Source organism: Dermochelys coriacea, chromosome 1, assembly GCF_009764565.3.
Source record: "Dermochelys coriacea isolate rDerCor1 chromosome 1, rDerCor1.pri.v4, whole genome shotgun sequence".
NCBI lineage: Eukaryota > Metazoa > Chordata > Testudines > Dermochelyidae > Dermochelys > Dermochelys coriacea.
Window position 1 is genome coordinate 217,733,086 of NC_050068.2, and position 23,218 is coordinate 217,756,303.

The 23,218-nt window shown below is 44.8% G+C and overlaps 2 protein-coding genes across 8 annotated transcripts in view; both read right to left on the reverse strand.

Moving 5' to 3' along the window:
- The window catches only part of LOC119856527 (C->U-editing enzyme APOBEC-1-like), a 10,583-nt gene extending 3,452 nt beyond the window's left edge, over positions 1-7,131 (reverse strand). Inside the window, exons 1-4 of one of the 3 annotated variants that reach the window (XM_043514221.1) lie at positions 6,843-7,131; positions 1,997-2,024; positions 1,294-1,694; positions 161-282 (exon numbers count right to left, since the gene is read on the reverse strand). In XM_043514221.1, coding sequence (XP_043370156.1) covers positions 161-282; positions 1,294-1,694; positions 1,997-2,024; positions 6,843-7,116 — 825 coding nt within the window. In that variant the 5' untranslated portion in view covers positions 7,117-7,131. Of the gene's footprint in view, positions 1-160; positions 283-1,293; positions 1,695-1,931; positions 2,025-5,558; positions 5,668-6,842 lie in introns of those variants that run through there. The other 2 variants (XM_038404135.2, XM_038404144.2) reach the window with 2 other exon arrangements.
- Positions 1-22,193, reverse strand: part of LOC119856517 (C->U-editing enzyme APOBEC-1-like) — a 25,645-nt gene extending 3,452 nt beyond the window's left edge. Inside the window, exons 1-6 of one of the 5 annotated variants that reach the window (XR_006281242.1) lie at positions 21,833-21,952; positions 21,634-21,726; positions 19,525-19,552; positions 18,829-19,229; positions 17,690-17,811; positions 14,240-14,703 (exon numbers count right to left, since the gene is read on the reverse strand). Coding sequence is in view for 4 of the 5 variants with exons in the window: in XM_038404103.2 (XP_038260031.1) it covers positions 14,593-14,703; positions 17,690-17,811; positions 18,829-19,229; positions 19,525-19,552; positions 21,634-21,726; positions 21,833-21,917 (840 nt within the window). In the remaining variant the exon portion in view is untranslated. The other 4 variants (XM_038404121.2, XM_038404103.2, XM_038404112.2 and 1 more) reach the window with 4 other exon arrangements.
- Between the last annotated feature and the right edge of the window lie 1,025 nt (positions 22,194-23,218).

The window sequence follows — 23,218 nt, forward strand, 5'->3', positions numbered from 1 at the left end:
CTGGCCAGGCCACGGGGCAGGGCCTTGAGGGAAGGGGAGGAGCAGGGGGTGGGGCCCTATGGTGTTGGGGAAGGCCCCAATAAATCTTAATCCTCCTCTGATTCTGCATGTGACTATGGATCATTACATGCAATTTCCTCCTCCCTAAAATTCTACTGACCTGAAGGATGGACTGGAGTTCGAGAGAATATAGCATTATCCATGGAGCAAAGTGCCTGGGCCAATAATCATCTTCATACTTGTCCTCATCATCGACAAATGTTCTCCAGCAGTAGCTATAAACTGGGAAAATGGAGCAAATCAGTCATGTGCTGAAGGAGATGTCAGTGGACTCAGTATACACAAAGGTCAGTCAATCTCAAGGGAGCAAGACTAATTTGAGCCATGCAGAATGCTTCTGCTAGACAGGACCAGCCGAGGACACTACAGCATTTGGGCCTCATGTTCTCCTGGCCTTGTCCATCTTTCTGTCCAGGGAAGGTCTCATTAAACCAGCCCTGCAAAATTTCACTCACTTATTCACCTGGGACAAGTCATTTCTGTATTGAGGGGAGAGTAAAATATCATCTATTTCTTCATGATTAGTAGCAGCAGCCGAACACTCTCAGTGGGTGAGCTGACTTTACTCTGGGGGTAGATTAGAAAAAAGCTGCAAAGACCCATACATTTAAATACAATACTATGTTCGCAGATGAAAGTGAAAGATGGGAGATGGACTGCGCCGGGAAGGAGGCTGGTGTTCTCTGTTTATTCCCTGACGAGAACACTAGAGACAGTGGCTGTGTCATACCAGCTTCACCCACACACACGGCTCACCCACTGTGCCTCAGCTCTGAGGTCCCACCTCTAGCAGTAAAAGGGGCCTTGACTCTTCATGGCTCATTTATGCCACAGCCTCTCTGCTGAGACAAGGGGATCAGCAAGTGCCAGCAGGGATGGAGATTTTAGTGATTTTTATCTGTACTGCTAGGATCTGGACTGCAAACACCAGCACATTTCACATACGTCAAAAAATGGCTGCCAGCTATTGCATTTCGGTCACTGACACTCAAGTTTGAAACCAGAGACGTAAAGGGGAAAAGCTCTGTATCCCATTGCACTATCCTCCAAGACTTGGGACCAGGCTGGAACCACTGACCTAGAAGTGAAAAGATTCCATAATCCATTCTACAACTTTCATGGAGTCATCCATGGCCACTGACCAGGGCTGAATTGGAACCAGAGATGTAGAAGAAAAATGCCCCATGTCCCATCTCTATCCCATCTAGTCCCCATAACTCCATGAGTCATTACCTGGGAGGTCCATGACTCGGATGGATACTCCAACGTTCATCAGACTCCGTAGACCCTGACGATTGATTTCCTCTTTGTGCCAGTAGATCCGTGCTACATAAATAATTAGATTCACATTAGGCTGTTCTTTCAGGAAATCCCTGATTTGCTTGCAGCAATCCCCACAGGGACTCCAGGACATGTACCAGGTGATGGAGCAGTGGACAGAAGGATCAGATCTTTGCTCCTGAAAGACATCTTCTATAAAGTGGATTTCAGCATGCTCCATGCGAGTGCTATGGCAACAACTCTGCCAGGGCCTTTTGCTATTGCTCCACTTGATTTTGTAGAGCATGTATTGCACCCTTCGAAGGACACTTGGGTCATAACTGTCTATAAATGTCTCCTGGAGTATCTTCCCCCTGAAACATGAGAGAGATTCCAAAGAGTCACTGACTGCAGCTTTATCACTAAGAGCTTGCCAGTCACAGAAAGTTAAAAATGAGAGGGAAGGGAAGGAGGCACAGATAAATGGAAAGGGAACTCACAGAAGGATAGAGGGAGACTTAGAGATAGTGATGGGAGAAAAGAAAGAGAGATGGGGAAGATGGAGAGTTAAATCTAGTATCACACTGAAGAGATGAAAGTGAGATCTGAACCTTCCCTGATCCCATTTTCTCTGTAAATCTTGTGGAGGATGTGGGTATGGAGCTTTCATTCTCACCCATCTGTGATGCCTCTGCATACATGATCTGTGGGAAAGAGAATAGAGTTACCTGGTGCACAGAGAGAAACATAGGGAAAGACAGAGAAAGGGAGGCCTCCCAATGCATCCTCCCTGGGACCATGTTGCCTACAATTGTTCCTTCTCAATGGACAATTCCTATTCAGTACTGCTGAATATTGAAGAAGTTCCTTGCTAATGTGCAATATCCTGAGGATAGTGAAGGTGATAAGGGATCATCCCGATCATCATCGTCCCTATGGCTATTAATTTTATCGTGCACATGAGGGAGAATGCCCATTACTTGTTAAGTAACAGTGAAATAAATAGATAAAATAAAAACAATAATAATAATAATTAATAATAAATATCTAGGACATTATCCAAAGCTCATTAAAATCAATCAGACTCAGGCTCTCAATTCTATGTATAACTGTAAGATCCTACCAATGTCCAAAGAACTGTTCTTTCATTTATTTTTATTTCATTTTACTTTAAATGTGGATTTTCTGATTAATATTTTAAAATAAACTTAATAATCATTATTAATTTAAATGTTTAATTTAATATTTCCCAGGAGATATAGTTATGTTATTTCTGTTTTGGAAAAAAATAACAGTCCCTTGTTATTTTCTTTAAGAACCTTGGAAAACAAAACTAGAGAAATATGGCTCAAGACCATTGAGAACAAATTTTTTAAAATGTAAAAACACATTTAAAATTTTCATTACAACCTATGTGCCAGGACTTAATATCAAAATTCCCATGTCTTTGAAATTCCTAGATCAGCACTTTTTTCTGCCACCATTTTCATGCCACAATCATTTTCAACTCAAACCTGAAAGCCAAGACAGTGGCACGCAGGGAAGTTCAAGACATGCACAAACACATAGCCCTGATCTACACTAGGCGTTGAGGTCAAATTTAGCAGCATTAAATCGATGTAACCCTGCACCCGTCCACATGACGAAGCCCTTTTTTTCGACTTAAAGGACTCTTAAAATCGATTTCCTTACTTCACCCCCGACAAGGGGATTAGTGCTGAAATCGGTTTTGCTGGGTCGAATTTGGGGTAGTGTGGATGCAATTAGATGGAATTGGCCTCCAGGAGCTATCCCAGATTGCTCCATTGTGACCGCTCTGGACAGCACTTTCAACTCAGATGCACTGACCAGGTAGACAGGAAAAGGCCCGCGAACTTTTGAACTTCAATTTCCTGTTTGGCCAGTGTGGCAAGCAGCAGGTGACCATGCAGAGCTCATCAGCAGAGGTGACCATGCAGAGCTCATCAGCAGAGGTGACCATGATGGAGTCCCATGATGGATGCAAAAGAGCTCCAGCATGGACTGAACGGGAGGTACGGGATCTGATCGCTGCATGGGGAGAGGAATCCGTGCTATCAGAACTCCGTTCCAGTTTTCGAAATGCCAAAACATTTGTGAAAATCTCCCAGGGCATGAAGGACAGAGCCCATAACAGGGACCTGAAGCAGTTCCGCATGAAACTTAAGGAGCTGAGGCAAGCCTACCAGAAAACCAGAGAGGCAAATGGCTGCTCCGGGTCAAAGCCCCAAACATGCCGCTTCTATGATGAGCTGCATGCCATTTTAGGGGGTTCAGCCACCACTACCCCAGCCATGTTGTTTGACTCCTTCAATGGAGATGGAGGCAACACAGAAGCAGGTTTTGGGGATGAGGAAGACGATGAGGAGGAGGCTGTAGATAGCTCACAGCAAACAAGCGGAGAAACCGGTTTTCCCGACAGCCAGGAACTGTTTCTCACCCTGGACCTGGAGCCAGTACCCCTCGAACCCACCCAAGGCTGCCTCCCGGACCCACCAGGTGGAGAAGGGACCTCTGGTGAGTGTACCTTTTAAAATACTATACAAGGTTTAAAAGCCAGCATGTTTAATGATTAATTTGCCCTGGCATTCGTTGCTCTCCTGGATATACTCCCAAAGCCTTTGCAAAAGGTTTCTGGGGAGAGCAGCCTTATTCCATCCACCATGGTAGGACACTTTACCACTCCAGGCCAGTAGCACGTACTCGGGAATCATTGTAGAACAAAGCATTGCAATGTACGTTTGCTGGCGTTCAAACAACATCCGTTCTTTATCTCTCTGTATTATCCTCAGGAGAGTGATATCATTCATGGTCACCTGGTTGAAATAGGGTGCTTTTCTTAAGGGGACATTCAGAGGTGCCCATTCCTGCTGGGCTGTTTGCCTGTGGCTGAACAGAAATGTTCCCTGCTGTTAGCCACGTGGTGGGGGGAGGCAAAATGCAACCTTGTAATGAAAGCACATGTGCTATGTATGTAATGTTAACAGCAAGGTTTACTGTGAAAGAGTGTACCCATTGTTCTGTAAAATGTGTCTTTTTAAATACCACTGTCCCTTTTATTTTCTCCACCAGCTGCATGTGTGTCAAGAATCACAGTATCTTCTCCTTCCCAGAGGCTAGCAAAGATTAGAAGGCGAAAAAAACGCAGTCGCGATTAAATGTTCTCTGAACTAATGCTGTCCTCCCACACTGACAGAGCACAGATGAATGCATGGAAGCAGACAATGTCGGAGTGCAGGAAAGCACAACATGAACATGAGGATGGGTGGCGGGCTGAAGAGACTAAGTGGCAGGCTGAAGAGAGAGCTGAAGACGATAGGTGGCGGCAGCATGATGACAGGAGGCAGATTCAATGCTGAGGCTGCTGGAGGATCAAACTAATATGCGCCAGCATATGGTTGAGCTGCAGGAAAGGCAGCTGGAGCACTGACCGCTGCTACAGCCCCTGTGTAACCAACCGCCCTCCTCCCCAAATTCCATAGCCTCCTCACACAGACGCCCAAGAAGGCAGTGGGGGGCCTCTGGCCACCCAGCCACTCCACCCCAGAGGATTTCCCAAGCAACAGAAGGCTGGCATTCAATAAGTTTTAATTTTTTAAAGTTTTTAAGTTTTAAAGTGCAGTGTGGCCTTGTCCTTCCCTCCTGGGCTACCTTGGCAGTTATCCCCCTATTTGTGTGATGAATTAATAAAGAATGCATGAATGTGAAGCAACAATGACTTGATTGCCTCTGCAAGTGGCAGTGCAAGGTAGCCTTGCTTGTCACCATGAAAGATTTTCCTCCTTTCCCCCCCCTGCTGCTGGTGATGGCTCATCTTAAATGATCACTCTCCTTACAGTGTGTATGATAAAACCCATTGTTTCATGTTCTCTGTGTGTGTATATAAATCTCCCCACTGTATTTTCCACCAAATGCATCCGATGAAGTGAGCTGTAGCTCACGAAAGCTTATGCTCAAATAAATTTGTTAGTCTCTAAGGTGCCACGAGTACTCCTTTTCTTTTTGCAAATACAGACTAACACAGCTGCTACTCTGAAAATAGCCATACAGATAGACATACATATATATGCCCATACAGTTGCATATACATATATTCACCCATAAATTGATATAGACATCTGCACACATAAATGCACTAAAATACTGTATATACACACACACACACACATATACTTGCAAACACATACACACACACATATACTCTAATCCTGCACCTTTACCTCTGTTCCACCAGGCAGCCATGGCTTTCTCTCACTATAGCGTCCGAGACTGTTTGTTTTACTGGTGCATTTTCTCCCTTTCAGTTTCTATTCCTCAGAACAGAAACATAAGAACATTTTGAGACTCACTGACAAGCTGGGAGACATGGATTGTGTGGAAGCCAGTTGTACATAGCCAGTGAGGTTAGGCTCAGCTCTGTGAGGTTAGGCTCACAGTATTATAGAGGCTAGACCTCAATACTGATGCAAAATAGTTATAAATAAAATTATTATAATATATTCTTATATTTGGTCATTACAGATTTGCCTGCACCTTTATTAAATTTAAAGAACTACTTATAAGTACTTAGATATACATGGGGCTTCTATATTGATGTTTTAGTTGCTTGTTTTATTAAATGAAGTATTCTGGATAATTAAAGAAACCTAGGAAATTTGTGCTTTCTGTCGGTAAAACACAGGCATGAAAAGCTGGAAGGGGACGTCTCCCCCTTGTTAAGGAATGTGAAGATATTCTTTTTCTAGGCTCTCAAAGAGAAGTGGTGTACAAAGCATCTGACCACAAAAGTCGAACCAGGAGCCTCTTCTTTTAACCCTTCTCTCTTTCTAGAGCAAAATGTCGGTTCTAAGCTCACACAAAGAATTCCAGCAGTATTCCTATCAAAAACTAATTCCATGGTTAAACTCTCTGAAGTCTTCATGTAACTTTAAGGGAAACCCATGATTTAAAAAGTGGGAGTCATGTCCCTGAATGGAGGAGAGACAGTTATTAAGAGAGACATCAAGAGAGACAATTATTAAGATGTGACCTCTCCATTTCTTGTTTCTTTAGATTATGAAATTTAGTCATTTTGGGAATAAATGTACTTATTGCTCACCAACTTGAAACAGCCCTTTTATCCCACTGTGACAAATTGGATTTATCACGGGCACCCAGAGGTGCGGCAGGAATGGAAGGGAGATTAGTAATATTTAGTGCAGGGGAAGAAATATATCCTTTGCCACAATACTGGGCATTGCTCCCTGCGTGGCAAGGCAGCCTAGGCCCAGAACTGCCCTTGAAATTTTCCCCCACCTCCCAGAATACACAGAGAGAAGGCACCATGGAGGGCACTTGTGTAGAGAGCAACCTGCAGAGGGCACTTGTCAGCTGGCCTAAGCAACTGGGCAGAGACTCCGTCATCTATAATTGGGACAGGGATCCTCCAGCAACCTCTAGGGAGGTTTCTTTGTGTGACAGAAGGATACTCATGGGTGGGAGAAGCGAAAGAATTTACTTGAAACCTGTGGTTTGTTTTTTCAGGCACCGCCTTGTTTCCTTTGACACTCTTCTCTGTGGATCATGGAGGATGACAATGGGTATGGGAGCAATATCCAGGAAAAAACCCAGTTCCTTGTCCCTGATGTCAGCACGGTCACTCGTCACTGATTCCACCCTTGGCAGCCAAAGAGAATATTTCAGAGCCAACTTCAGAGAAATACATTTCCCAACAGCCACCCCTCCACCCCCACGGTTCCATAGCTGATCTGTAATGCATTCTGGGTCTGGTGGGTTCATGATGCCATTTAACTTCTCATGGGTCTCCCCTAAATTCTCCTCTCATTCTGAGTGAGTCTGTTACATGGCTGAGCTATAGCAAACTGGCAGTGTCCATTGGTATACTTGAATAGCAGGGATAACTGGTAAAAATGTGTAAATAACACTTACTGGATTACATAATAATTGTTACGTGCAGTTTTCATATAGTTCTGAAAATTTAACAGGAGGATGCTTGATTAGTGGTTGAAACTGTCAGTACCACTATAGGGGAGGGCAGAATGCCACCAGCTTTCAATCTGACCCTCATCACCATAGTTTTGTGTGTCTCTTAAAAGACCAATTCTTGGTCCTTGGTTGTGTAGCTGATCTACACCTCAGTTATCACTCTCTTTCTAACAGCCCATTTTTGGGAGATTAATGAGAATTCATTTTGATCATTCTTTCTTATTTATAATATCATAGTGCCTAGGCACTCCAGTTAGGGACCACGACCTGATTGTGCTGGGTACTGTATTCATTGGCATTTCTATGGCCCCCCATCACCATAGTACCCGAGTGCCTCCCTTACAAGAATATAGCGATCCTCAGAAACCCCTGGAGGAGCTGCAGGAGACAGAATTTTCTCAGGGGCTGGTCTGTGACTGTGGAATGAAGGATCCCAGGAACTAAGGACCGTCTCACACTTCATCACCTTCCACTTTAACTGGAAGGTGCAATTCTTTGACCTTAAGAAAAACATATAGCAATGTGTGTATGTGTGTGTGTGTATATGAGAGAGAGAGAGAGAGAGAGAGAGAAATAACAATATGGTTGAACACACACACACACATATATATATATATATATATATATATATATATATATATATATATATATATATATATATATATAGACACACACACACACACACACACACATATATGATAAAAAAAAATTCCAAACGACACTCCTCTGGACACTCCATTTTCTGCTGGGGAGAGGATGAGAGAACAAACACATGACCGATGTTAGTTAAATTGCTTAATGCACTACTGGGAGACACTTAGATATTGCAGGCTGGCTCGTATAGTCCGGGTCCCGTCGCAGTTGTGGTTCAGCTCCATAAGGGTCTTCATCTGGTTCACCAGCTCTTGCAGCAGGGCTCGGTGCTGGGCAGCCTGACTTATCAACAGACGATTGTTCTCCTGCTGCATCTGAGTCGCCTCATGTTGGGCGGTTGTTTGGACCCGGGTAGCATTCTGCTGTGGGTGCCTCCGTCTCAGCCCAGGGGTTGCTACCCTCTCCTGGCTCTATTGTGGAGTGTTTTTGACCTGGGTTAGTTGGTCTTGCCCCACCAACTTCCCCGAGACCAGCATGACAGTACTCCCGGAATCTACTAATGCTATGGTTTCGATTCCATTCATCTTTACTGATCTTGTATACCCATGCGAAGTCATTGTGACCCCTACCAGGCCGATTAGGCCACATTGCTCCCCGTGATCCCCCAGATTACATTGCATAGGCTCTTCCCTGTTGGAGTATTGTGCTGCTATATGCCCCAATTCCCCACACCCATAACACGACCCCTTATTCTGATTGCCGCCCTCTGCCTGGGGCTATTTGGCCGGCCCCCCCAGCCCTCTCTTCCCAAACCCCAGGTCCCTTCTTGACCTCAGGCCATTCCTCGGTGTCTTTTCTCCAAGTTATGGTTCTCCTGGAGTTCTCAATAGTCTGGGGCCTTGGGTTTGGGACTGGCTTCCGCGTTTGCGGTGTCTCACCCCCTGGGATCTGGAACAATTTGTGGGCTGCCAGCTGTCTTTCCACGAGGGAGACCAACTCATCATAGGTGGAGGGATCATTCTGGCCAACCCAAGCCCGGAGGCCTGGTGGTAGCCCCCTCATGTACCGGTCCAGTACCAGGAGCTCCATCATGTTCTCAGAGCTGAGGGCCTCAGGGCGCAGCCATTTCCAGGTCAGGTGGATCAGGTCAAACAATTGTGATCAGGGTGTCTTGTCCTCTTTTTACTGCCATTCATTGAACCTCTGGGCTCGCAATGCCGTTGTAACTCTGGCCAGGATCTCTGCCTCCAGCTGGGGGTAATCTGCTGCAGTCTCCGTGGCCATATCGTAGTAGACCTTCAGGGCCTCCCCACACAGGAATGGGGCGAGGATACCAGACCACTGATCTCGGGGCCAGGTCTCCCTCAGGGCTGCTCTTTCAAAAGCCAGGAGGTATGCCTCCACATCATCCTTCCGTGTCATTTTCTGCAGGCAGAGGCTGGCTCGTATAGTCTGGGTCCCGTCGCAGTTGTGGTTCAGCTCCATAAGGGACTTCATCTGGTTCACCAGCTCTTGCAGCAGGGCTCGGTCCTGGGCAGCCTGACTCATCAACAGACGATTGGTCTCCTGCTGCATCCGAGTTGCCTCCTGTTGGGCGGTTGCTTAGATCCAGGTAGCCTGCTGCTGGACTGTGGTGGCTTGTATTAGGGCCTTGACCACGTCATCCATCTTAGGGACAGGAGGGTTTTGGCTAATCCTGGTTTAAGTCCCCAGCGCGTAGATCCCACTGCTGACACCACGTGTGGCAAATTGCCGGCACTACTTTGATGGGTCTTGCGCTTTCTCTTTTTGGTGGGGTTCAGGGCACTGGGGTATTAACTGCCCCACTAGTATCCTAGAGGAGGGGAGAGGAGAGGGAGGGACCCAGGCCCGCTCTCTACTCCAGATCCCAGTCCAGGGGCCCTAGCGATAGCGGTAAACAGCTTGAACTAGCGGTTCCTTCCCCTGGGCTACTTCCCTCTCCTGCCATTCAGCTTGTGGGGCTTCCTGCCCTCCCTCTGCACAAACCAGGTGTCCCTTTACCTAGGGTCTTGGTCTTCTTAGCCCACCACAGCACTTCTCCAAACCCTCCTCTGCTTCCCTCCAGATTGTTCTCTGCTCCAACACCAGTCCACTCTGTTTCAACTCCTCCAAACTGCTCTTTGCTCCAATGCCAATCCACTCTGCTTCAACTCCTCCAAACTGCTCTCTGCTCCAACGCCAATCCACTCTGCTTCAACTCCTTTTCCTGTCCGATTGAAGCCAGGGGGTTTTATCATGTGACTGCCTTCAGGTGCTCTAATTGGCTTCAGGTGCTTTAATTAATCTATAGCAAACTTTCTGCCCTCTACAGGGAATAAGGCTCCCTTCTAACACTCTCCTGCTGCCCTCTGGCCATGTTGTATCACAATACATACCTACCATCAAATCCGCTGCCCTAATTACACTGTACATTTGTTACAGTGAATAATACATGCACTTATCATATGATTCTGTTTCTTGACGATACCAAATGTAAGGCCCATTTATGTCAGTAGTGTGTGGTTTATAGTACCTATGTTGTGCTGACACTGAATTTATATATGTTATTTTTACATTTAACACATTACCTCTCTACACTTAACTCTGCTCCGCTGGTTATGACTAGCGCTGTCAAGCGATTAAAAAAATTAATCGCAATTAATCGTACGATTAATCACACTGTTCAGCAAAAACAGAATACCATTTATTTAAATATTTTGGATGTTTTCTACATTTTCAAATATATTGATTTCAATTACAACACAGAATAAAAAGTGTACAGTGCTCACTTTATATTTTTGTATTTTTCAATTCACCTAATACAAGTACTGTAATGCAATCTCTTTATCATGAAAGTTGAACTTACAAATGGAGAATTATGTACAAAAAAACTGCATTCAAAAATAAAACAATATAAAATTTTATAGCCTGCCAGTCTACTTAGTCCTACTTCTTATTCAGCCAATCACTCAGACAAACAAGTTTCTTTACATTTGCAGGAAATAAAGCTGCCCGCTTCTTGTTTACGTCACCTGAAAGTGAGAACAGGTGTTCGTATGGCCCTGGTGTAGCTGGCGTCACAAGATATTTACGTGCTAGATGCACTAAAGATTCATATGTTCCTTCATACTTCAACCACCATTCCAGGAGACATGTATCCATGCTGATGATGGGTTCTGCTCGATAACAATCCAAAGCAGTACAGACCAACGCATGTTCATTTTCATCATCTGAGTCAGATGTCACCAGCAGAAGGTTGATTTTCTTTTTTGGTGGTTTCAGGTTCTGTAGTTTCCACATCGGAGTTGTTCCTCTTTTAAGACTTCTCAGATTTTGGAAGGTACTTCAGATTCTTAAACCTTGGGTCGGTTAAAAATCCCACATTGTGTTTTGTGAAATCTACAGTGAAAGTGTTCTTAAACTAAACATGTGCTGGGTCATCATCTGAGACTGCTATAATATGAAATATATGGCAAAATGTGGGTAAAACAGAGTAGGAGACATACAATTCTCCGCCAAGGAGTTCAGTCACAAATTTAATTAAAGCATTATTTTTTTAACGAGTATCATCAGCATGGAAGCATGTCCTCTGGAATGGTGGCCGAAGCATGAAGGGCCATACAATTGTTTAGCATATCTGGCACGTAAATACCTTGCAATGTCAGCTACAAAAGTGTCATGCAAATGCCTGTTCTGCACTTTCATGACAAAGAGATTGCACTACAGTACTTTTATGAGGTGAATTGAAAAATTCTATTTCTTTTGTTTATCATTTTTACAGTGCAAATATCTGTAATCAAAAATAATATACACTTTGATTTCAATTACAACAAAGAATACAATGTATATGAAAATGCAGAAAAACAACCAAAATATTTAGTAAGTTTCAATAGGTATTCTACAGTTAACAGTGCAATTAAAACTGCGATTAATCGCGATTAATTTATTTAATCGCAATTAATTTTTTTGAGTTAATCACTTGAGTTAACTGCGATTAATCGACAGCCCTCATGACCAGAAAGAAATTCAGATATCATTACTATTTAATACATGTTATTCCCCACTTACAGAAACAGCTATAAAATAGCATTATAATGAAATGTGAAACAGTATGGAAATTCTCAGTTATGGGCACACTGAATATTAATTCATGTTCACTGATAAATTTAGCACTAGAAAATTAACTCTTAAAAATTAAACGTCACTTGGTCAGTAAAAGCCACTGCAAATGCTTTTCAATTTAGCTGACTCCGAAGGGAGTGATTCTCTCTCTCTCTCTCTCTCTCACACACACACACACACACACACACACACACACACAGTTGTCATGAGTTCCCCTCACTATCTTGCCGGGCTTTGGAACTGTGGGATGATTTTATTAAATGTTATTCTTTCTGTTTCTATTCCTGGTCACTAAAACTTCAGGGATCAAAGGGAACTGCCTCATTTCTGCCCAGTGTGTCATCTGGAATGTAAGGGAGGTGAAATGAGAAATATATCAGAGTCCTATATAGGGACTCCTGAGGAGGTAACTTAGACACACAGAGGACACTGGTTATGAGCTAAAAAAACTGTGGAGTCTTGATGATCTCTCATTAGGGATGGGGGAATCTCCCAAAATTCTCATGGATGTGTGTAACTGAGTGAGAGACAGAGATATTGTAAGAATTGAAAAGAGAGGGAGGAGGGATAAAGGAGGCAGAGAGGGGAGAGAGTCACAGACAGACATTTAGAGGGGGAAAATTTCACTTGAAACTTGTAGCTTGTTTTTTCAGCCATAGCATCCATGGCAAATCCACTTCAAAACACTGGGCCCTACAGCACCTGTAGCTGCAAGAGTGGGAAATAGAGTTGCTCTGAGTCTCCTGCTCTTTTCTCCACATCACCTTCTGCTGGGAGAGGCTAAGAATGGAATAACTGAGAGCTCCCTAATCCCAGCATCAGTCTGCTGGTAGATGCTATGATTACAATAGCTGGGGAGATTCTCTGCAACAATTTGCTGTTCATGTACACTGCCATATCTTCTTTATGTAAATACATGTTAATGTCTGCATATATATGAAGTTCTTATTTGTAGGATGTGATCAGCCTTCCATGATCTCACAAAGGAACACAATATTTAGAGTGTGAGGACCACGGGAAAGCCTGGAGGAAAATTTAAACACTGGCAAAGCCAATTTCTGGAATGTCAATTCATTTTAATAATTACCCCCACCACTTAATCAACTCTTAGAACAATATGTGATGTCATACATTGGACCATTCTTATGTTAGCACTGACCAGAGATTATTAAGGAGTACCATATGATTTACATTTTGAAAATGTAAAAACAAACAAACAAAGGCAGTGCTACCTTATAGATATTTTTAAGGTTTTTAACCATCAGAGGAGTGAAGTTTTGGAATAGCCTTCCAAGGGAAGCAGTGGGGGAAAAAGATCTATCTGGTTTTAAGATTCTACTTGATAAGTTTATGGAGGAGATGGTATGATGGGATAATGGGATTTTGGTAAGTAATTGATCTTTAAATATGCAGGGTAAATAGGTCAAATCCCCTAAGATGGGATATTAGATGGATGGGATCTGAGTTACCCAGGAAAGAATTTTCTGTAGTATCTGGCTGGTGAATCTTGCCCATATGCTCAGGGTTTAGCTGATCGCCATATTTGGGGCCGGGAAGGAATTTTCCTCCAGGGCAGATTGGAGAGGCCCTGGAGGTTTTTCGCCTTCCTCTGTAGCATGGGGCATGGTTGACTTGAGGGAGGCTTCTCTGCTCCTTGAAGTCTTTAAACCATGATTTAAGGACTTCAATAGCTCAGACATGGGTGAGGTTTTTCATAGGAGTGGGTGGGTGAGATTCTGTGGCCTGGCTGTGCAGGAGGTCAGACTAGATGATCAGAATGGTCCCTTCTGACCTTAGTATCTATGAATCTATATTTTATTGAAATGTTATGTTGACAAATGACACAAAGCAATATCTAGAAATCTACAAGAGAAACATAATTCAAAGAAATAACTGCAGAAAATAAATCCTCTCTTAGGTCTCTATATATGTAAATACATAACGAGTTAGTTCCTTATAAACTGCTTACACAAAGCAAATCTTATAGTTTTATGTTCACTTGGTGGAACAGCATTGGCTGCAGAATAAGCAAGATACTCTTATGTTAACTGTGATGGAATAAACCCATACAAAGGTGCTAACACGACCCAGTCACTGTGCAGCATTAGGAACGAGGAGTACTTGTGGCACCTTAGAGACTAACAAATTTACTACTCGTTCTTTTTGCGGATACAGACTAACACGGCTACCACTCTGAAACCTGTACAGCATTAAATATTTAAACAGGATTCACTTTTCAAATGGCTACAAGCTGAAGCAATGGCAAGAAAATGGCTACGAGTAACTAAATCAAACTGAAATGATTAAACATTCTAATGGACTTTCAGCTCATGCAAGAGCAACCCACCAACTGAGAAAACATGCTGTGATCGCAAAGCAGTCACTCTCTTGCACCCATCCTGGATGCATCCTCTTCCCCTCCCCCAGTTCTGGAGTTTTAATGTGGGTGATGTTTCCTGTCAACTGGTTTCTGTTGCTTAGCAGCTGATGGCTGGTTCAAGACACTCATGGCTTCCAGAGACTGGTTGGATACCCAGGCCAGGATACTGGCGGCTAATAGGGATTGGCTGATGCGAGTGCTTTTTTCTGTTTCTTATCTACACGTAGGCTGAAAACTGGAGGCTGGTTCATACCTGATGAAATCTTTAAGCAAGAGGGAATGTCCTGGTGAGAAAAATGGGAGCTGAAATTAATTTCTTTTTGGGAGGTTGGCAGTTTAACATTTGCACTCTAGACTCATTCTCGGATTTAATGGACATGGCAGGAACTCACTATAAATGCAATCACCATGCTTCAAATCTCATTCAGAACCAGGGTGAGTTGAAAAGAGTTCCATGGCACGCTTAATGGTCACAGGGACTCATCATTAGAACTGGTTAGGAGTTTTCCAACTAAACAATTTTTCATCAGAACATGCAGATTCATAGAAACCAAAATGTGTTGGAGAAATATATCTATTATGATGAAGCTTTTGCCAGGAAGGTTTTCTCAAGGCCAGAATGGCGTTTAAAGAGAGAAAGATAGACGGAGGATGCCCTTCCCAGAATATCCAATAGCCTGGTGGTTTGGGAATTCAACTGGGTTATAGCAGACTGAGATCCAAGTCCCTACTCTGTCTAATGCTGAGTGGGGACTTGAACCTAGGTCTTCCACATGTGTGCTCTACTCACCAGGCTATTGTCTTTTTGCAGAGGGTGTGCTTGCTTGCTTTCACCTACTGGGAATGGTTATAAAAAAAATTCAAAAGGTCTCAGGTTTGTTCCAATGTAGAATGAAAGGAAATCTTGTTATTTCCCACAGAACAGAAATTCCATTCTTTGACCAGCTCTACTCATCATGCACTGATTGTGGATTACAGATCAAGCACTGACACTGGTGATTTGGAAATGGAGGAGATTTTAAGGGAATTCAATGAAACATTCTATGGCCCCGTTACTGGGAGGGAATATATAAACCCCATCCAGACGTTGACAAGGAAAGGGGTTAACCAGCTCTGGCTGGGGGATGGGAGGCCTGACAACAGTTTTGCTAGTGTAGATGGGCCCTGAGAGAAGGATGTGCAGTGTAGAGTTGGAAGTCGAGTATGCAAGGGAGGGTCAGGAAGAAAGGTGTCTAGGTTGAGGACGGGATCTGAGAGAAGAACTGGGGGGTTTCCCTCTCTGGAACTTGCCTAGCCATGCTCTAGACCAGGGGTCGGCAACCTATGGCACGCGTGCCAAAGACGGCACACAAGCTGATTTTTAATGGCACGCTGCTGCCTGCCAAGTCCCAGCCACCGGCCCCTTTCAGCCCGCTGCCGAATCCATGCCGGGACTCTGGCAGGCAGCAGCGTGCCGTTAAAAGTTCTGCCCGCCCCGGCCTGCTCTTCTCCACCCCCCACGCCGGCTGCTGCTCTAGAGCAGGCAAGCTTCCCCCTCCCCCACCTCTTCCCCCAGCGTGCTCTGTTCCTGCCCTTCCTCCTCTCCCTCCCTGCCGCTGATCAGCTGATAGGCCTCGCAAGGGAGGGGGAGAAGCAGCGCTGCAGGGCGCTCACTGCTCTTGGGAGGAGGCGGAGAAGAGGTGGGGACAGGGCCTTGGGGAAGGGAGGTGGATTCAAGGCATATCCCCTCCAGGCCCCTTCCGTGAGCCGCTCTGGGCAGGGGCCTGGGAGCACCCCCACAACCCTAGCCCACATCCCCAGCCCTCTGTCCTGACCCTTACGCCCCCTGCACACACCCCAGCCCCTGCCCCCCCCCACACACACCCAGCCCTCTGCCCTGATCCCTGCACCCCTCCACACCCTAGCCCTCTGCCCTGCCCCCTGCCCCCCCACACACCAGCCTCTTGCCCTGAGCCCTGCACCCCCCATGACCCCAGCCCTGACTCCAGTACCCCCCACACATACCCAGCCCCCCACACCTGATGCCCTGACTCCTGTACTCCCCTCACATATCCAGCCCCCTCACACCCCATGTCCTGACTCTTGCACCCCCCACATTCCCACCCCCACCCTGAGCACCAAACGGGAGCTCCTGTACCCCCTCTACCCCCACCCCACATTCCCAACTGCACCCCTCGCACCAAATGGGAGCTGCCCAGGTAAGCACTCCACACCCAAATCTCCTGCCCCAACCCTGAGCCCCCTCCCTCATTCTAGCTCCTGGCCAGACCCTGCACCCCAACCCCCAGCCTGCTCCTTCACCCCCAGCCCTGTGCTCAGTGCACTCCCACCCTCAGCTCAGTACAGAGAGAGAGGAAGAGAATGGCCAGAACCAGGGAGAAGGTAGGTACCCACTGTATGTAGGCAGGGCTGGCACCCCAGACCGGCAGTGAGCTCAGCGGGGCCGGCAGCCAGGACCCTGGCTGGCAGGAGCAGGCGGACTGAACCCCAGACCGGCAGCGGGTTGAGTGGCAGCGGGCTGAGCTGCTCAGCCCGCTGCTGGTCTGGGGTCCCCGATGCTGGCCCCGCTCAGCCCACTGCCGGTCTGGGGTTCTGGCTGCCAGCCCCATGCCAGCTGGGGTCCCGGTCGCAGGCCCTGCTCAGCCTGTTGCCAGCCTAGGTGAACGGAACCCCAGGCTGGCAGCGGGCTGAGCGGGCCAGCGGCATAAGATCAGCATTTTAATTTAATTTTAAATGAAGCTTCTTAAACATTTTGAAAATCTTGTTTACTTTACATATATGACAATAGTTTAGTTATATAATATATAGACATAGAGAGAGACCTTCTAAAAAACGCTAAAATGTATTACTGGCACGCAAAACCTTAAATAAAAGTGAATAAATGAAGACTCGGCACACCACTTCTGAAAGGTTGCCGACCCCTGCTTTAGACCTTTGCTTTACACTTTGGCTGAGGAAAACCCTGCTGGTGTTTGTCTCTTAACAGGACAGGATACTTTTTACATTTATACTGCTTTGCAATAAAGCAAACCACAGAGGTGTTTTTTAAATGCCACAAAAGATGTGAAGAACCTTCTCCTGTCCTTTTTGCATCCCCATGAGCTCATTTGGGAATCACTGTATGTTATAGCTCAGCTGCAGGAAAAACTCTCACAGAACCAAGGAGATTTCAAAGGAGGTCAAAGAAATGTCCAGGTCAGAAAATGGGTTCTGCATGCGACTGTGGATCATTTCTGGATGCACTATCCCCCTCCCTAAAGTTCCACTGACCTGAAGGATGGACTGGAGTTCGAGAGAATATAGCATTATCCATGGAGCGAAGTGCCTGGGCCAATAATCATCTTCATACTTGTCCTCATCATCAACGAATGTTCTCCAACAGTCGTTATAATCTGGGGAAATGGACCTATTCACTTATGAGCTGAAGGAGACATCCGTGGACTCAGCCCACTCAGAGTTCAGTCAGGCTCAAGGGAGCAAGGCCGTGCATTGGGCTTCTGCCATGCAGACACATCACCCTTAGGAAGAACCAGGTGACAGAAGCCAAGGATACACTAGCATTTGGAACTCATGTTCTCCTGGCCTTTTCCATCTTTCTGTCCAGGGGAGGCCTCATTAAACCTGCCTTGCAATATTTCCCTGACTTGTTCACCTGGGACAGGTCATTTATGTATTGCAGGGAGACTAAAATATTATCTAATTCTTCATAATTAGTAGCAACAGCACAGCATCAGTGCGTGAGTCGATTTTACACTGGGGCTGGATTAAAGGCAGCTTCAAAGACATACCCCTGCATTTAAATATAATGGTATGTTCTAAGGGGAAACTGACAATGTGGAAATGTGCCAGACTGACTGCACCATGAAGGAGGCTGGTGTTTTGTTTATTCTCTGAATGGAACGTTAGAGACAGTGGCAGCCAAACCAGCTTCACCCATGCACATGGGCTCACCAATTTGCACTGCCTCAGTTCTGAGTTCCCACCTTTAGCAATAAAAGGGGCTTTCACTCTTTACAGCTCATTCATGCCTCAACCTCTGTGCTGAGACAAGGGGATCAATAAGTGCCAGCAGGGATGGAGATTTTAGTGATTTTCACCTGCCCTGCTAGGAATTTGCCTGCAACCACAAGCTCATTTCACATAAGCCACAAAATGGCTGTTGGATAGTGTCTTTCAGTTACAGATCTAAAGTGGCAAAAGCTCTGCATCCCATTGCACAATCCCCCCAAGATTTGGGGACAGACTGGAATTGTTGACCCAGAAGTGAGGGGTTCCATAACTCATATACAACTTCAGCTGGTCACTGACCAGAGATGAACTGGAACCAGTGACCTAGAGGCAAAATGCCCCCAGTCCCATCCCTAATCCCCTCTGAACCATCCAGATCCTGTAACCCCATGAGTCATTACCTGGGAGATCCATGACTTGGATGGACACTCTGAAATACTCCAGGTCCCGCAGACCCTGACGATTGTTCTCCTCTTTGTGCCAGTAGAGCCTTGCTACATAAATGACTAGACTCAAATTAGGCATTTTCTCCAGAAAATCTATGATCTTCAGGCAGCAGTCCCCACAGGGACTCCAGGACATGTAACAGGTGATGGAGCAGTGGACAAAAGGATCATATCTTAGCTTTTTATAGACATCTTCCAGGAAGTATATTTCAGCATGCTCACCGCCGGCACAACGGATCCATCTTTGCCAGCACCTTCTGCGATAGTTCCACTTGATTTCATAGAGAAGGTAAGTCACACTTGAAAGGACACTTGGGTCATAATTCTTCACAAATGCCTTCTGCCCTATCTTCCACCTGAAAGACATCCCAAGGAGTCATTGTCTGCAGCTTTATTGCTAAGAGCTTGCCAGTCACAGCAAGTTAAAAATGAGAGGGATGGGAAGGAGGCACAGATAAATGGAAAGGGAACTCACAGAAGGATAGAGGGAGACTTAGAGATAGTGATGGAAGAAAAGAGAGAGAGGTAGGGAAGAAGGAGAGTTAAATCTGGTGTCACACTGATGATACGGGAGTGAGATCTGAATCTTCCCAGCTCCCAATTTGCCTGTAAATCTTGTGGAGGATGTGGGTATGGTGTTTTCATTCTCACCCTTGCGCGATGCCTCTGGACACATAATCTGGGGGAAAGAGAATAGAGTCATCTGGTGCACAGAGAGAAGCATAGGGGAAGAGAGAAAAAGGGAGGCCTCCCAATGCATCCTCCCTGGGACCATGTGGCCTACAATTGTTCCTTCTCAATAGACAATTCCTAATCAGTGCTCCTGAGAAAAGCAACTCCCTGCTAATGTGAAGTATCCTGAGGATAGTGGAGGTGGATAAGGGGTCATTCTGGCCCCCAATATGGCCGTTAATTTAATCATGATGGAGGGAGGGAGAATGCCCATTACTTACTATAGAACAGTGAAAAATCATCATTATTAATAAATAATAAAATAACAATATTAATAATAATATCTAGGACATGGTCCAAAGTTCATTGTAATCAAAGGGATTCAGGCCCTCAAATTGTGACTTATAACTGTTAGATCCCATTGATGCCCAAATAACTGTTCTTTCCTTTCTTCTTTTTTTAAACTTTTATTTTATTTTAAAATGTGGATGCTGCCAGTAATATGTTTGAAACTAAAATTAATAATAGTGTTTTAAAAATTGAGATTTCTCAGGCAATATGCTCAGGTTGGTTCTGTTTTGGAACAGAATAACCATCCCTTGTTATTTGTATTGAGAATCCCAGGAGACAAAACAGGATTGACATGCTATGGGAACTTAGAGAGTAAACTGCACACGACACTTTTAAACTTCTCATTTCCTCCTCAGCACCAGGAGTTAGTGGTAATAAAGAGTCTGTATCTTTAAAATTCCTTCCTTAGCACTTTCTTGTCTGCCATTTTCAACTCAATCTGAGAGCCCACACTTGGGCATGCAGGCATAGTCAAAACATGTCCAGACATGCACAGACACATACTCAGCTAGGGCCTGATCCAAAGCCCATTGAAATCAGTTAAAAGACTCCCCTTGACTTCAGGAGTACTTGTGGCACCTTAGAGACTAACAAATTTATTAGAGCATAAGCTTTCGTGAGCTACAGCTCACTTCATCGGATGCATTTGGTGGAAAAAACAGAGGAGAGATTTATACACACACACACAGAGAACATGAAACAATGGGTTTATCATACACCCATTGTTTCATGTTCTCTGTGTGTGTGTGTATATAAATCTCTCCTCTGTTTTTTCCACCAAATGCATCCGATGAAGTGAGCTGTAGCTCACGAAAGCTTATGCTCTAATAAATTTGTTAGTCTCTAAGGTGCCACAAGTACTCCTTTTCTTTTTGCGAATACAGACTAACACGGCTGCTACTCTGAAACCCTTGACTTCAATGGACTTTGGATCAGGCTCAGAAAGAACACATGCACATACCTATAAAGAAATTTGCACCAGTGTAACTATTTAGTTACAAAAAGAACAAGAGTACTTGTGGCACCTTAGAATAACAAATTTATTTAAGCATAAACTTTCGTGGGCTACGAAAGATTATGCTCAAATCAATTTGTAGGTTTCTAATGTGCCACAAGTACTCCTGGTTTTTTTGTGGATACAGACTAACACGGCTGCTACTCTGAAACCTGTCATTATTTAGTTACACTGGTGCAAGTTTCCTAATATAGATAAGCCCAGACAGACAGACACAAAGATATAGACACACACAAAAATCTGAGCTCTTTGAGGGAAGATGGATTCAGTGGGATATATTTTTTTTTTCAAAAAAAAAAAAAATTTTCTATAACTTTGTACATGTACCTCTTGTAATCTGTAACCTAGACTGCATCAGCTCTGCTGTATTGTATCACTTTTTGTTTTTGTAAGAAGCACTCTTTTGGTATTTAAGCAAGAAAATCGTTTTATTGTCAGTTACTTTATCTTTATTAAAAAGTTAGTAACTAAAAATATAGTTTGGTTATAAATAAACTCACAGAGATAAACAGATTGGAGGTATCTACTATATATTATATACATAGGTTCACAACAGCCGTACAGATGCACATACATATATATGCCCATAAATTCATATAGGTTTTAACACATATAAATGCACACTTATACTATATGGATATAAATACACAAGCATATATATATATATATATATATATATATATATATATTTACACACACACACACACACAGAGCATCTTTACCTCTCTTCCTGCCAGTGGCCATGGCTTTCAGTACAGCCTCCCAGGCTGTGTCCTGTTTTACTGGGGTGTGTTTCTCCCTTTCAGTTTCTATTCCTGAGAACAGAAACATTAGATTAGAGAACCCAGCATGCTGACCCACATTTTCTCGTTAATTTCAGAGAGCATCCTGCCCCAGCATTATTCCTCCCCTGCTCTTTACCTGCCTTCACCGAGCACTGCCTGGGCTCCGTGCCTGTGCCTCCCCCCACCTTGCAGCACTTCAAATCTACTCCCTGTCCTGCCATTGGACACTGGGCCCAGCCAAATCCACCCCACCTGCAATCCCATTGGCAGAAGCAGAAGCAAAAGTAGAGGAGATGTAAACTGCATTACTTCAGTAAACTTCCTTCACGTTTCCCTTCCCCCCCGCCTCCCCCGATTTCCTCCCTGGATTAGTCGGGAGCTGACAACACTTGCCTGTATGCCCGGACACCGGATGCTGTTGACAGTAAAGAAGTATCCCAATGGTGATGTTGGACAGGAGGCAATCCTCTATCTACCCCTCCGCTGCAGTCCTTTTACTTGTAAAGGAAACTAAAATTAGCAATGCCTCCACCTGGCTGGATCCTGTATACACAATGTCGTGCCTTGGGAGCCTCCAGGAATAAACCTGAGCTAATCTGTGCACAGGGTCTAACTCAAAAATACCAATTATAAACAATATACACCCAATCTACACTTAGATTAGAGTTAACACAACTTTACTTAACAATTTAAGGAAACATGCTGTAACAGACTTCAATTAAATGTCCCAACTAATGTATATCCGCAGGGGGGAGTTCGATAAATCAATTAACAAATACAGTTTACAGCAGTAAATGAAACATATCTAACTTGCTTTTACACTGCCACCGTTTACCCCACTCCGGACCTCTGGATTTCAGAGTTGTAAATGCTGGCGTGGGTGCACTTGAAGCTGAGGACAGCACTCTGTTGCTCCACTAAATCTGACCAGCCAAGGCAACAAGAGGCAGAGTCATTCCAATCTGGCATCATTCCAAGCAGCACAACTCTGAAGACTGGAGTTGTTTTAACCAGATGTCAGCAACTCTGGGTTCTGTTTAGATGACAACACCACTCCACCTCTTCTCAGGACAACCCCTTGAAGTCTCTTTGCTATCCTCCTCCCTTTGCAAGCACCTTCCCAAATAGGGTAACCAGACAGCAAGTATGAAAAATCAAGATGTGGGTGTGGAGTAATAGGAACCTATATAAGACAAAGCCCCAAATATCGGGACTGTCCCTATAACATTGGGACATCTGGTGCCCCTATTCCCAAATGAGGGTGGTGGTTACCCACACTGTCTTCACTACAGGCCCCACCTAAGCCAGCTCTGGGCACAACAACAGTGAGTCTCTATCTTGGCTCCAAGGAAGCCCACAACAGCCTCTGAGGCTCCTTGCTTCATCGAAGCCCCAACAGGCTCTCAGCAGCAGCTTCTGGCTTTCTAATGGCAGCTTCTGGTTTGGACAGAGCTCCATCAAGCAAAATGGAGCCCATCGCATGCTCTCTTTGCATTCCTTGAAAGTGGAAGGCAAATGCTCT